Below are 15,333 nucleotides of genomic sequence, written 5' to 3' on the forward strand. Positions count from 1 at the left end.
TGTCACATTATCGCCGGCACCATTTGGTTTGAAGTTGCCAAATGTCACATAAACGCCGGCACCATTTGGTTTGAAGTAGTCATGTATCGTATCAACTGGCACCACTCCGTGGACCGATGTCACATATCACATATGCACCGCCACCAACTGGTAGAACTGCCACGTCGTTCAATAATACTGATATGAACTGGTATGACTATTCGTTTAACCATACCAGCACCTATTGGTATCACACCAATAAATGTCAAAAGAATGGGAAATAATCCACGACCTGTTATAGGATACCACTCGCTATAATACAAGATGAGAGTGGGACATGAAGTCTTGATAAATGAACAGTAACCTGTAAAAGAGACAAAATATTTTCATACGGAACCGTTCCAAATTGTTTTAAATTATTGGTCAGTGACACGTTGATGGTTATGGTCGCCCAAATACAGCCCGAGTTGTTTACGCCTGGGTTCCCATACCTGTGCACATATGACAGACAGCCTTAACCTGCAGGTCGGCCTGTTACTCCAGCATGTATGTCCACGCTGGACACACACCTGGACCTTGACCACTGGGGCAGTACACTGACCACGGTGAGAGTCGGATGACTGGGTAAGTAACGTTTAGTGATCTTTGTACTCAATGAAGTAAGTTCATTATATTTTTTGGCCGATTGATCACGTGAATGCTTGAAATGAATGAAGACATATCGGATGTTCGTCTGTAATGGGTAAACATCGAACTGGTCGGTTAAGCACGATTTGCATGTCTCATACCTACTCGAGCAGTGGACAGGTGTCTGTATATTCCACCCTATGATGTATATGTTCAGCCACTGTTACGTTGTTAATATTATTGATATATAAGTATTTGGTTTAATTGCATCACCACCTCCTATCTTCTTGAAGGATTATAACGTATTTTCTTGACGCTTGATTCAGTCGAAACGTCAATTTAAATCAGGACGTTTGAATGAGGAGACTGGCAATTGCTACTTGTTAATTAAATGGGGCGGTGGGGTAGCCTAGTGGTTAAAGCGTTGGCACGTCACGCCGAAGACCCGGGTTCGATTCCCCACATGGGCACAATGTGTGAAGCCCATTTCGGGTGTCCCCCCGCCCTGATATTGCTGAAATATTTCTAAAAGCGGCGTAAACCTAAACTCAGTCAGTCAGTGTTAATTAAATTCTTTAAAGATACCATTATAGCCGAGTGGATAGTGTTAGCACACATATACTTCCAAATAAATCCAAATTCAACCGATTTTAAACACGTTTAAGTGGTGTGTGGTCCTGTGCATAGAGCTCAGGTCACAAATCAGTTGAAGTTAGGCAATGTGGGTTGCGGAGAGTCCTTGGATGGGTGACCGTGCTTGGCAGCTTGACTCCAAAGAGTTTCCCAGGACTTCAGTTCTGCCCCACAACGAAGCACATGTGATATATGTGGTCTCAAATTTAGGCAAGTGAGTTTGTTAAAATTGTCTCCGTTCACCTAGCAGAAAAATGGGTACCCGGTGGGATAGGTAATGTGACTATTAACTTTCTAGCACCTCACAGGCAGCTTGGGTTATCCGGGGTAATAATAATCTGATTGTTTGGGCGTGCTTTATGCGTGGAATAATGCACATGATAAATGGACTATTATTATTATTATTATAATTAATTGATGTGGAGGGTATAGAGGGTTTCAGGTAAGAGTAAATTGAGTTTAATTACTGACTGACGAATTGTGTAGCATTACATCAGATATTAGTGACAAATCCTGCAGCCCATGTGTCACAATTACATGTACACGATTATTGCCGAGTACCGGCCCTGCTGCAGATTATGGTGAGTGACAAAATGTCCCTATGTACTGGTCATGTGTAAGCTGTGCGCTAAACCAGCCTGGTAACCCTGTAGGCGAGTAATGCCTCGTCATTGTGGGTGATCCGCATACAGCTACAACTGTGGATACGGGGGTATGTGTGAGTGATGACAAGCCTGTTCCTGTGTAAGTGAGTAGGTACGTGCGGGTTTTTTGTTTGTTTTGTATTTGTGTGTGTGTGTGTGTGTGTGTGTGTGTGTGTGTGTGTGTGTGTGTGTGTGTGTGTGTGTGTGTGTGTGTCAATTAGGTATGCGTGTGCGCGTGTTTGTGTGCGTGTGTGTGCCCATGTATTGTTTGCTGGGAGTCATAGCATCCGCGCCTTAGGGCAGGAGAGGGGAGGGGACACATGACACATTCCAGGGCAAGACAAATGGTTAGAAGGCTCATCCGAGACCACAGTGCAATACCAAACTAAATCATATACATTCTGTACTTTAAAGTGAGTAAAAGATGAATTTGACTTTAATATACTTTAGTTATACATAACAGTTATATTGATAAAATACACATTTCTTGAAGGTTCACCGACTACTTATCCCTGTGTCTATTCTGAGTCTCAGTGTCAACAAAATACCATCCAATCCCCGATTATGGTAGTTCAATATATTTTAATCATCATCGTCATCATAAAACATTTATATAGAGGCAGTTCCAGCCCAAATTACTGCTCAGAAGCGCTCTCCGAACAACTGGAGAATGAAAAGTTAGACACTGTAAGTTTTCTTAAAAACGTATGTCTTCAGTTTAGATTTGAAAATCTTCAGGTTAATTGTCCTTAACTCCAGTGGTATAATAATGTCTATGGTATGTTATTTTGAAATATGAACCCGATTCCTTTCCGACGAGAATAATTGCGAAAAATAGCTGGTGCGGCTTAAAACAACATTTATTCATTCTGTTGCCTTTCATTTTCGCAAAAATAATAATAAAGCTATTAACGAAAACAGTGGTTTGCATTGGCATTTATTTAAATGTTGATTATATGTTCAGATGTATAGTGAAATCCAGTTAAACCAGAGCTAGCGTTTCTTGTGAAAGCGTCCGCATTTAGAAGTGTCCAGGTAAACAAGGGTACGATGTAATGCAAATGATAGTTTTGACTTGCTATTTAGATCGTCACTGCATTTATACGATTCACGCAAGTAGTTTCCAAAACTGTTTGGTCGTTTATGTCAAATGGAATCTGTTTCGCACGCAAATTGACACCGGCGTAGAAGCTTCATATTTCACTGTATAATCCGCCAGTCAGGCATGAATGACCTTTGCCAGGTAATGTTTGCTGAAAAGAGTACATATGTTGCAGACAAGCAGAGACACAGACGGGCAATCTAGGTTATGTAATCCTACGCAGCTTGTTCTTGAGCTTGAGTGAAGTGCTGTGTTATCTCACTCTAGGTAACGTCTTGACCCATAGGTATGCTAATAATACAGCTGTAGTTGCGTAATGGCAACCTACCCTCGGTCTCGGTCACCTCAGTAGAGGGTCGTTCAGTCCTGTCCACTGGTTGATGTGTATATTGTGCCGGCCTTGACATGGTCTTGACATGGTCTTGACACCACCGAGTGATTAATGGAACAACATACACCTGCAACAAGACTCGTCCCCTTATGGATGAAAATTACGCGCGGAAAAATGACAAACCCATCAGAATGCTCATTTGACTTCAAGTGATTTAGTCAAATAATTCAATAATGTTTGATCTCACGTCCGCTTTGTTTCTAAAATACACCCATGTTTCCAATAATACTGTGTATCAACTTACGCCGAATTTGTTTTAAACAGCAGGGGAAATACATGTATACATGAATCATTGCACACAAGTTGACAAATCATCTATCTAGTTTGCGCTTAGACTGAACCTGGCATGGCAAGAGAGGGACAGGAGTCTCTGTTCGGCTAGTCCCAGTATAACAAGAGTAGGTCATCAATGGCACCTGCAGCCAGCAGTTTTGATGAAGTGTATGCGAGTATCCTCCAATCGCAGGACTATATCCGGAAATAACAATGGCAGTTGAACCGAAACAATGTCAAGATTACCGAATTCCAGTTCTGTTGTTGTTATGATGCCATCTACTGTCATCATTTATGATACAGATGCGAGAAATGGATACATGTACATCGTGTAATTCAAATCCTGGTGGTTCATAGCATCAAAAACATGCGTGTGGATTTACATAAACTGGTACAACATGAGACCTTCATCATCTTCCTCCCACATCAGCCTGACACATCGTGATTTAACAGGAGGGCTGCACAAAGCGTCCTATGACAACGTGGGTGGCTGAAGACCAATTCTACCCCGGATCTTCGCGGTTCGTCTGTGTGTGAAGTACAAGGGTGTTCCAAGTGTGCTAGAGTGATTTCAGATCAATGGTTATGTCGGTCCATGAACAGACGTCACAGCTTATAACTGGATACGAGAACCATTGTTTGGAGTTTATATCAGAGAACACTGCGTACCAACGGGCGTTTGATGGACCACCTTACGCCAGATAGACATCGAGCGGGTAGCTGTTGTCGCTTCAGGACTGGACTCGGTGCACATGTCTGTCGTGGAACTGAACGAAACTGTGTCCTGACTTCGTGTCTCAACGTCACAGGAGGTGTTCCTGAATGTGGAGGGTCCAGCATTGATTCCTCACCATGTGGCTGATTATTGTATTCCAGCTGCTCTGAAAGACATACCTTTGGAATGCATTAACTTTCAATAATTTGCCATCTCTTTGGCTCTGACACCCGCATTCGGGCCGTGTTGACAGGGAATGACTAAACATTGCAAGACCACGGATTTAAAGCCAGAATTTGATGCGTGAACGTACTCCTATCTACAGAATGTTTAGTAGTCTACTCTAGGTGATGCGAGTGGATAGTGCAGGTGGGGATCGAAGAAAAAGAAAATGAGATTTGTGTATAAAAAATGTTTAACAAAAAAAAAGTACATATATCTTTATAACATTATGGCATTCTATAGAATATTCAATGTTTTGTATCCAGAACACCGTTCGTCTATGTAATCCATAGTCCGCTGATGCTTATGAAGTACAATCTCCCATCTATCACCTGGAGCTTTCATCCATATTCTGACAGTGGCAGTGGCAAACCAGGTTGAAAATAATGTTATTCCACCCTGTACACAGATAATTACTTCGCGGATCACCGACACGGATTGTCTACTGGGCATTCCATTGACCTGGAGGAAACATTGGTGGATCTCGTCTAATGCCCATCTTGAGACCAGTTTCTTGGCGCAGCGCACTTACAGATCTAGTTGAATTGTTCCGTGACACCCGGAAGCAGCTGTCCATGAATAGAGCTTCTGAATCTCCGAGACAGGTCTCAGGAATGGAAAAGTGAAGCTATCGGTTTACCTTTTTTGGGCGTTGTTGTTGGAATGGCGGAACATGTGTTCAGGCGGTCCTGAACTCTCTTGGCTCTGAATTCGTTGATGCAACTGTTGACTATCCGAGTGAATATCTGAATCATCTGGCAAACATCTTTATTGCTAATCGGGCCTTAACTGGTGATATCTGGAGCTGGTCAGGAGTATTGGTCATGTTGACCTACCTCTACATTTGGGTTGTTTTCCTAACACATTGATTCTCTAACAAATTACAAAAGTCTTTTCTATAACCTTTTATCTGTATTTTTTTTTGTAGCTTAGTTTCCTGAAACCTTTCACCCTTCAGTCGGTACAGGTATGTTGTGTCATGTTTGTGGGGATAAGTGCCATTAGCATTAAACTGACAGGGAAACGGGGGCCTGCTACTCACATCGCTATCCCACGTGCCAAGGTATCAACTTTGACACGTGCATCAGGTCAGCCGTTGATATACACCCAGTGTCGCTCTGCTCTAAACAACCACAGTGTCATTGGGACCAACGAGTAGCGTTTGAACCTCATTGAAGTGATTGTGTTATCAGCTATCACGCCAGGTCGCTTGTATAACACGTGTGACGTATTGTTATTTAACATAGGAGGACAGCTTCTCTAAACATGAAGTGTAAAACCAATAGTATTTCTGACATGAGACATATACAACTCAAGAGTTAGAGAACTAGTGAGTATTTCCCATGACGGATGATCTGTCATATAACAAAGTAACTATATTCATATGAAGTTAGTAATGTAACAGATATGCAGGCCGAGGCAGTACTTGAACATTGTGCTGTCAATGAAAAGCCACAAGAACTTCAGCCGTGTGAGGACGGGCATTATGTTAGAATGTCATTCCTTGGCCATGACGAAAACGAAATTGCTACTAGTACGAGAATCTGATCTCTGTAGCCCACACTTGTAAAATTGCCCTGAACAACAACTGGGGTTCTCTGACGTGTACGTGTCCCACTCCAAATCATCACCGTACCACCAAGTAAGCACACACCCCCCACACCCACCCACACCCACCCACACCCACCCACACCCACACTCACACACCCTGGACGATCTCAGTATCCTCATGACGTTGTACAGTCGTGACTCGCGGCATGTGACTCGTGGAATGTGTAGTTCCTCAGCCGTTTAATTTTTTGAACTATCGAACGTCCAACAAGTAGCTTCCCAAATCGACAGCAGTTGTTGACACGCATGTGTTCCACGCAGTCAAGATGCGCGCGCACAAACGTGTTGCACGTGCCCAGGCCGGAACCACTTCAGTCAATGTGCATGCATATGTATTCAATTTACATATTATTTTGTTTACATCTGTATTTGAGTACAAACATACTCCCTAGGTATATTTTGATTTCATACGTGTACAGTTTCTTTTTGTGTCTGGTATATAGTTGATAAATCAAGGAGCTACTTGAGGAATGTTATCTGGCACCAGTATAATAATAGCCGACATAAGATTATACGAACAGGTAAATAACACCACTTTGTTATCAGGGGTTATCACATGACTAAGGGCGGGTTATGCATCTTCATGGTGGTGCTCGCTTGACACCGATTATTTTCTAAACAGCGTAATGTGTGAGTATTCTTGATCTTGTCAATTCCAGTCATAAAATCTGTCATCGTGGTACGTGAACTGTTCGCCTATTGCTATCTTAGAAACATCAAAAACATTAAAAAGCGAATAGGGTCATATGTCGTTGTACCGCTAGCGTTAAACTGAAATATAGCGTAGACGAACGTGGTTTACTCTGACGATTTATATGTTGTGGTATATTGTGTTTAAGAGGGAATACCTGTAGAGACATTCATGTAATTCATGTACCCGTGAAGATCTGGTTTAGAAATGATCTTCAGTAACCCATGCTTGTCGTAAGAGGCGACTAACGGGATCGGGTGGTCAGGCTAGCTGACTTGGTTGACATATGTCATCGTATCCCTATTCGTAGATCGATGCTCATGCTGTTGATCAATGGATTATCTGGTCCAGACTCGATTATTAACAGACCGCCGCCAAATAGCTGGAATATTGCTGAGTGCGGCGTAAAAATGAACTCACTCATTGTAATTCAAGTCATGTTCCCTAAAGTAAAATGTACAGTAGCAGTATATGACTCTATATCAGTATATTCCTTCCACCCAGAGTGGTGTCATGCAAGGAAGTCCATTACTTTTGTTGAATAATTCTGATGTACTTGACGTTTTCGTTGGTCAGGAGTTCTAATAATATACTATTACTAGTTATTGTACATGAGCTATGTTACATCTACCGCAATTGGACTGCCGAAATACCGTCGTTGCATTGTGCACAAACGCAACTGTTGTAATCTTTGTCGCTTTATATAAAAAGCATGCACGAAATTGTTACAGATCATTTGACAATGTATGCACGAAAATGTCATAGATCATTTGACAATGTATGCACGAAAATGTCATAGATCAGTTGACAATGTATGCACGAAAATGTCATAGATCAGTTGACAATGTATGCACGAAATAGTCAAAGATCATTTAACAATGTATGCACGAAATAGACAAAGATCATTTAACAATGTATGCACGAAATAGTCAAAGATCATATAACAATGTATGCACGAAATAGCCAAATATGCAAGAAAATGTAGAATGGAAATCAAAATCAGAATGCTCGTAAATGTTGTGACAACAATCTGTAGTGACAGTGACTATAAAAGGTCGAGGTCATCCCACATTTGGTCAGTCCACATTGAGTCCCAGTCTGCAGCCCGCGCCGGAATACCATACATCTGTATACCAGCATCCGTCCAACCCAAGATCGTCCGAGAAGTGATAGACCAAGAGTCATTGCCCATGCACAAAATTGCCACGTCCAGGTCGTTCATCGACATGCAACCGTGACTGCAGGCTACGTGCCTGATTTGAGAAGGGTACCAAGAGTCACCATATCGTATTGTGGTATCCAAGCCAAGATCGTCTAAGAAGTGATAGACCGATCGCACCAAATCTCGTTTGTGGGAGTTGCATAGGAGCCTCAATCCAAGCCGAGATTGACCTAGAAGTGACTGACCAAGAGCACCATCGTTTGTTGGATCTGTATAGCTGCATCACTCAAACCCAAGATCGCCCGAGACGTTATTGGCCAAGACTTCCTCCATAATTCAAACGTCAATGCTTAGTCATGGACTTCCAGATCTTCTGAACCCAACAGAGCATCGTTGGGATGAACTCGAGTGAGACGTGTACGTCCACTTCAACATACTCCCAAAACACAACTGGTCGACGCGTTGCTGAAAAACATAGACGAGAATTCCACAGGGTGGCATCTGTAGACTGTAGACCTTTGCAGCCTGTACATGGTGGTTCACCAGGTACTAATAGGATTCCTCCCCTGATGTACGCATCTTGTGACCGAATAATCAGTAGTGTCATTCTGTCTACAGAACACGTGACTGTCAGTGTGATAAGTTTGATTCTAGTATCAATCAAATGAAATTAAATATGCCATTTTAACTGAACACAGTAAAGTATTTAAAAATCAGCGTTTACGTTTCTCTGTTTAGTTATAGCTTTAAATAGACATAATCGTGGTACTTAGGATGCTCACCTTCACCCGTTGCTCTTGTGAGAAATGGAGATAAAATTCGCGCAAAGGTTATAAAGCTGTTAACAGCAGGAATGATACAATTAGGTATAAAACTTGTACTTTATTACTACATAAGGATCAAAATCACATTTATACCCGGAAAGGTTTTTTAATGAAATTTCTATCGTTTGAGCTGGGTGAATTAGATAGAAATTGATTTCTCTTTAGGGACAAACCAGATAAAAGGGGAGGTAATGCATGGTCTAGAGGGCGCTGTCAGATATGTCTATAAATGTGACGTCATAGCGCGGTAAGTTCATTCTCGGCTGCGACACCAGTACTGAACATATTGATTTGTGACACTTAAGGTGCTGCAAGAAGAGATGATAATGAGAAACACTGCTGCAGTGTTGTCATACCTACCTTGTAGGTGGAGGAGATGTTACAGTAGCATCTGATGTCTACAGTGATAATATGCGTACTTTTTTTCTTCTAGGGTGCAAACGTAGAAACTGCCTTGCAGGAAGGTCAATCTGCTTGAAGGAATGTTTGCGTTGAACAAGACGGTGAGGCGTTAATCATCGCTGTGATGTGATGTACCGCGTACAGTTTTAATAAACGCCTCGGCAAGTGTCGCAGGGGACTTACACTGATGTTTGTTCTTTTATCTGGTTTGTGTTGGTGGTAGAAGGAGAATTTACTTTAGTATCACGGCCCGACAGATGTGTTGACTAAGATTATGAGAATTTCCTTTAATGGTGAACGTCCGTACGACAAAGCTAAATATCCTTAGCTTTAATCGTTAATTATAACGTGTAACGACACAAAACAACAAAACAACAACAAACCAACAACCAACAACAACCCAGCAGTATTCCAGCTATATGGCGGCGGTCTGTAAATAATAGAGTCTGGACCAGTCAAACCAGTGATCAACATCATTAGCATCGATCTACGCAACTGGGATACGATGACATGTGTCAGCCAAGTCAGCGAGTCTGACCACCCGTTAGTCGCCTCTTACGACAAACATGGGTTACTGAAGATCAATTCTAACCCGGATCTTCACGGGAATATTGCGGAATACGACGTTTATGCCATGGCAACTATAACAGTTGGTTTCCGTTTAATTTTTGTTTTTACGCGTCGGCTATATATATGATGATAACAAGTACCAAACACCGCGCTGTATAACGAGTGAGTCTCGTATTCCATGTATATCACAGCGTGTCAGATGTAAACACTGGTTTATAGATGAGTACTTGTATGACATATATGTTGTGAAACAAACTTCTATTCACTGCCATTTTTTCTTCCAGGAGAAGGTGATGTGATACGCAAATGGCTGCTCGGAAATGGACACCAACCAAGAGGCCGCTTCCCGTCAGAGCAGTTATGGCGGCAGTAGTGAGGTACGTACATGCTGGGTGCTGGTGCGGAGACTGTTTACATACTACTGATGTACAGGTGAACTGATCATGTGGAATACATGCATGTTTTGTAACAGCGCAAACAGCGTACATGCGGTGTACGTATTACGGAGTACAAACCATGTACACGAGAACAAACGTGAGAACATTGTGTACATATTACGGAGTACAAACCGTGTACTTAAGGAGTACTAACGGTGAGCACATTGTGTACGTCCTACGGAGTACAAATTGTGTACATGAGTACAAACGGCGAGCACATTGTGTACGTATTACGCAGTACAAACCGTGTACATGAGTACAAACGGTGAGCATATTGTGTACGTATTACGGAGTACAAACCGTGTACATGAGTACAATCGGTGAGCACATTGTGTACGTATTACGCAGTACAAACCGTGTACTGAAGGAGTACTAACGGTGAGCACATTGTGTACATATTACGGAGTACAAACCGTGTACTTAAAGAGTACTAACGGTGAGCACATTGTGTACGTATTACGCAGTACAAACCGTGTACATGAGTACAAACGGTGAGCACATTGTGTACGTATTACGGAGTACAAATTGTGTACATGAGTACAAACGGTGAGCACATTGTGTACGTATTACGCAGTACAAACCGTGTACATGAGTACAAACGGTGAGCACATTGTGTACGTATTACGCAGTACAAACCGTGTACATGAGTACAAACGGTGAGCACATTGTGTACGTATTACGGAGTACAAATTGTGTACATGAGTACAAACGGTGAGCACATTGTGTACGTATTACGCAGTACAAACCGTGTACATGAGTACAAACGGTGAGCATATTGTGTACGTATTACGGAGTACAAACCATGTACACGAGAACAAACGTGAGAACATTGTGTACACATTACGAAGTACAAACCGTGTACTTAAGGAGTACTAACGGTGAGCACATTGTGTACGTACTACGGAGTACAAATTGTGTACATGAGTACAAACGGTGAGCACATTGTGTACGTATTACGCAGTACAAACCGTGTACATGAGTACAAACGGTGAGCATATTGTGTACGTATTACGGAGTACAAACCGTGTACGTGAGTACAATCGGTGAGCACATTGTGTACGTATTACGCAGTACAAACCATGTACACGAGAACAAACGGCGAGCACATTGTGTACATATTACGAAGTACAAACCGTGTACATGAGTACAAACGGTGAGCACATTGTGTACGTATTACGCAGTACAAACCGTGTACATGAGTACAAACGGTGATCACATTGTGTACTTATTACGCAGTACAAACCGTGTACGTGAGTACAAACGGTGATCACATTGTGTACTTATTACGCAGTACAAACCGTGTACGTGAGTACAAACGATGATCACATTGTGTACTTATTACGCAGTACAAACCGTGTACGTGAGTACAAACGGTGATCACATTGTGTACGTATTACGCAGCACAAACCGTGTACGTGAGTACAAACGGCGAGCACATTGTGTACGTATTACGCAGTACAAACCGTGTACATGAGTACAAACGGTGATCACATTGTGTACTTATTACGCAGTACAAACCGTGTACGTGAGTACAAACGGTGATCACATTGTGTACTTATTACGCAGTACAAACCGTGTACGTGAGTACAAACGGTGATCACATTGTGTACTTATTACGCAGTACAAACCGTGTACATGAGTACAAACGGTGATCATATTGTGTACTTATTACGCAGTACAAACCGTGTACATAAGGAGTACAAACGGTGATCACATTGTGTACTTATTACGCAGTACAAACCGTGTACGTGAGTACAAACGGCGAGCACATTGTGTACTTATTACGCAGTACAAGCCGTGTACCTGAGTACAATCGGTGAGCACATTGTGTACTTATTACGCAGTACAAACCGTGTACGTGAGTACAAACGGCGAGCACATTGTGTACTTATTACGCAGTACAAACCGTGTACGTGAGTACAAACGGTGAGCATGTTGTGTACGTATTACGCAGCACAAACCTTGTACGTGAGTACAAACGGCGAGCACATTGTGTACTTATTACGCAGTACAAACCGTGTACATGAGTACAAACGGTGATCACATTGTGTACTTATTACGCAGTACAAACCGTGTACATAAAGAGTACAAACGGTGATCACATTGTGTACTTATTACGCAGTACAAACCGTGTACGTGAGTACAAACGGTGAGCATGTTGTGTACGTATTACGCAGCACAAACCGTGTACGTGAGTACAAACGGCGATCACATTGTGTACTTATTACGCAGTACAAACCGTGTACGTGAGTACAAACGGGGATCACATTGTGTACTTATTACGCAGTACAAACCGTGTACGTGAGTACAAACGTTGAGCACATTGTGTTCTTATTACGCAGTACAAACCGTGTACCTGAGTACAAACGGTGAGCACATTGTGTACTTATTACGCAGTACAAACCGTGTACGTGAGTACAAACGGTGAGCATGTTGTGTACGTATTACGCAGTACAAACCTGGGGTACACATCTGAAGAGCCCGTGCCGACAACGACACCTATCCGTGTAGCTCTACTATGTATTTACCTTGAACTAACAGGCGGTGTGTTAGCCTAGTGGTTAAAGCATTAGCCCGTCACTCCGAAGGCCCGGGTTCGATCCCCCCACATGTGCACAATGTGAAGTCTATGGCTGGAATATTGCTAAAAGCGGCGTAAAACCCAACTCGCTGACTCACGCACCTTTGCACTGTATATACACTTTTGCCAACAGATCATGTCGTGCAGTGAAAGTTTGGACACCGATGAAACTGATGAACATTCCTCGGAGGAGGTCGAAAATGAGGGCAGCTTTTCTTTTCGACGGTTGTCAAGGCACCAAAAGTGCGTCCTCGTCAGCATCTGCTCCACAAGCTTCATCATCATGATGAGCGAGTCCATTATGAGTCCCCTCTACCCCGAGGAGGTAGGGAGTCCGCACTCTTATATACAAACCATGGCTACTGGTCTAGAAGCCAGACCACCAAAATGGTGAAAATGTGGTCCAGTTCTGGCGACCGAATGGGATCACAATCAGGAAGGATTTAGCTATGATTTAAAGCCGGTTGTCACCAGCTACCGTGCATGACAACCGTGCGGGGGCCTTTTTAACGTACAACATATGATTTCAGTCATGGTTGTAATATTTCAAACGATAACTGGGTAGTTTAATTTTATAAAATAGTAGTCATGATTTAAAATTCTCTTCAATAATATCATATATATGTTCATCGCAAAAATATTTTGGTAATGTCAACGGTCAGTTCAATTTAAATAGAAAGTGCATTTGATGAGAAAAAATATGAGTTCAACGTTACAAATTACAGGTAATTTTACCAAAATTATTGGTTTCTAATTCAGTTATATCATTTGAAGATCATATATGCGTTTGGTTGGCACTGTATGCATGAAAAAACATTACAAAGAAAAATAAGTTGGTACTTTGAATTAAGATCGGCAAATTATTACATAATATCTGTTCAACAGTAACAGCTCCATGCTTTACATAGTATCAATTTGCCAGATATGTCAATGACACTGTTGGACTATCATTAAAATCACGCAACATAACAGAAAGCTCTTAAATGTATAATTCTATTATTTCAGATGTCTTTCTTTGCTCATCAAAGAATGTTGAGTCAGTCATATCATCATAATGCAAGCAACATTTCCTTCATATCAGTTCGTATCTATTGTTCTTAGTGTATTCCCAGTCGATTGTTAGTCGATGTCAACAATGTCAACACCACGGGAACATGTTTCAGGTCCACATCCACATGCTGAAGTACACAACAGGTTCAACCTCTTACAGCTAAACCTTCCTGTACATTGACTTTAACATGCACAGCTATGAAGCTGAAGAAGGTCCACGGGGACGATTTAGTCCAAATTTATTTCAACTTTATCACTCATGAATATTTGATGGAGATCTTTTACGACAGAAACGTATTACTTTAGATACAAAACATAAAGTGCCTTAGTTTAATGGACAACTAAAAGATATTCCTAGATATAATATTTATGTAAACATTTTGTTTCTACAATAACGTTTATAAAAAATGTGCAGGCCTCAGGTTTAGTAACATCTAATGAATTGTCAAGTTACATTCAATCACTATCAACTATTTAATACACGCACAGAAGTAGATATAGACGTTCGCAGACAAGTTAGAAGCTTCAGAATTAGATTTTGCGAGGAAAACCTGGAAATCGGATAGTAAATTGACAGTAGTGGGTGACCTCGCCCAGATCGACACTAAAAGACCAACTGTCGTTCGTTTCCTGATTTCAGTATGTCGCATGACTACGTTGTCCTTCAAGCAGAGGGCTAATGGCTTGACAATAGTTAGCGTATCGTGGAATTGGTCCTCTCTTGATCAACTAATGAACGTCTCCAATACAACGTCAGTCCTAAAGTATTGACATACCTCATCCAGATGGACACTACCAAGTCGGCTGTAGTCAACTTCATTGTTCCAAGAGACATTATGAAGCCAACAGCTGTGCGTGTTTTAAATGAAGGAAATCTTCTGATTGCCCAGATCTATATATTTATTTTCCAAAATACTAATTTATACTATCACTAGGAGATTAGTTTTTTTAAAAATGCGTTTCCCTCCTCGTAAGAACCACATTCGCTCTGTATCGCTGGGACCTTAGATATGCCAGTAGTCTCTCTCAGACTCCAAACTGTCCGCCCAACACTTTCTACATGCAATAGTCCAAAATGAAGCAAGTCTAGATTCCCACTGGTTCTGAATCTCTGAGCTCACTCGGGCTAATTCAGTATAAACGGATTTATTTATTTCTATCAAATTTTCCTATTTCCAGAGACTTACGCTTTTGTATAACGTGCCAGGATCCTGTAAGTATGGATCTAAACATGTCCCGCATTTGCTTATTGGTTGTTCAACACCATAGCTGTTTCTGAATTTCTCCCACATTAGACAACTGTTGATAAAACCTTTTTCTTACATTTGTTTGGGGTTTGTGCGTGTGTTTCTTCGTTTGTTTCTTGTTACATTTGTATGGGCTGGGGCTATTCACGATGAAATCCATCTAAGCAGGATA

At 41.7% G+C, this 15,333-nt stretch overlaps 1 protein-coding gene across 2 annotated transcripts in view; it reads left to right on the forward strand.

The window, feature by feature from the left end:
- Nucleotides 1-460: 460 nt before the first annotated feature.
- The window catches only part of LOC124274222 (MFS-type transporter SLC18B1-like), a 36,388-nt gene continuing 21,515 nt past the window's right edge, over nucleotides 461-15,333 (forward strand). Inside the window, exons 1-3 of one of the 2 annotated variants that reach the window (XM_046709556.1) lie at nucleotides 461-603; nucleotides 10,131-10,223; nucleotides 12,998-13,189. In XM_046709556.1, coding sequence (XP_046565512.1) covers nucleotides 10,167-10,223; nucleotides 12,998-13,189 — 249 coding nt within the window. In that variant the 5' untranslated portion in view covers nucleotides 461-603; nucleotides 10,131-10,166. Of the gene's footprint in view, nucleotides 604-6,743; nucleotides 6,828-10,130; nucleotides 10,224-12,997; nucleotides 13,190-15,333 lie in introns of those variants that run through there. The other variant, XM_046709557.1, reaches the window with a different exon arrangement.

Source organism: Haliotis rubra, unplaced genomic scaffold (assembly GCF_003918875.1).
Source record: "Haliotis rubra isolate DU_JTF1 unplaced genomic scaffold, ASM391887v1 Scf189, whole genome shotgun sequence".
Taxonomy (NCBI): domain Eukaryota; kingdom Metazoa; phylum Mollusca; class Gastropoda; order Lepetellida; family Haliotidae; genus Haliotis; species Haliotis rubra.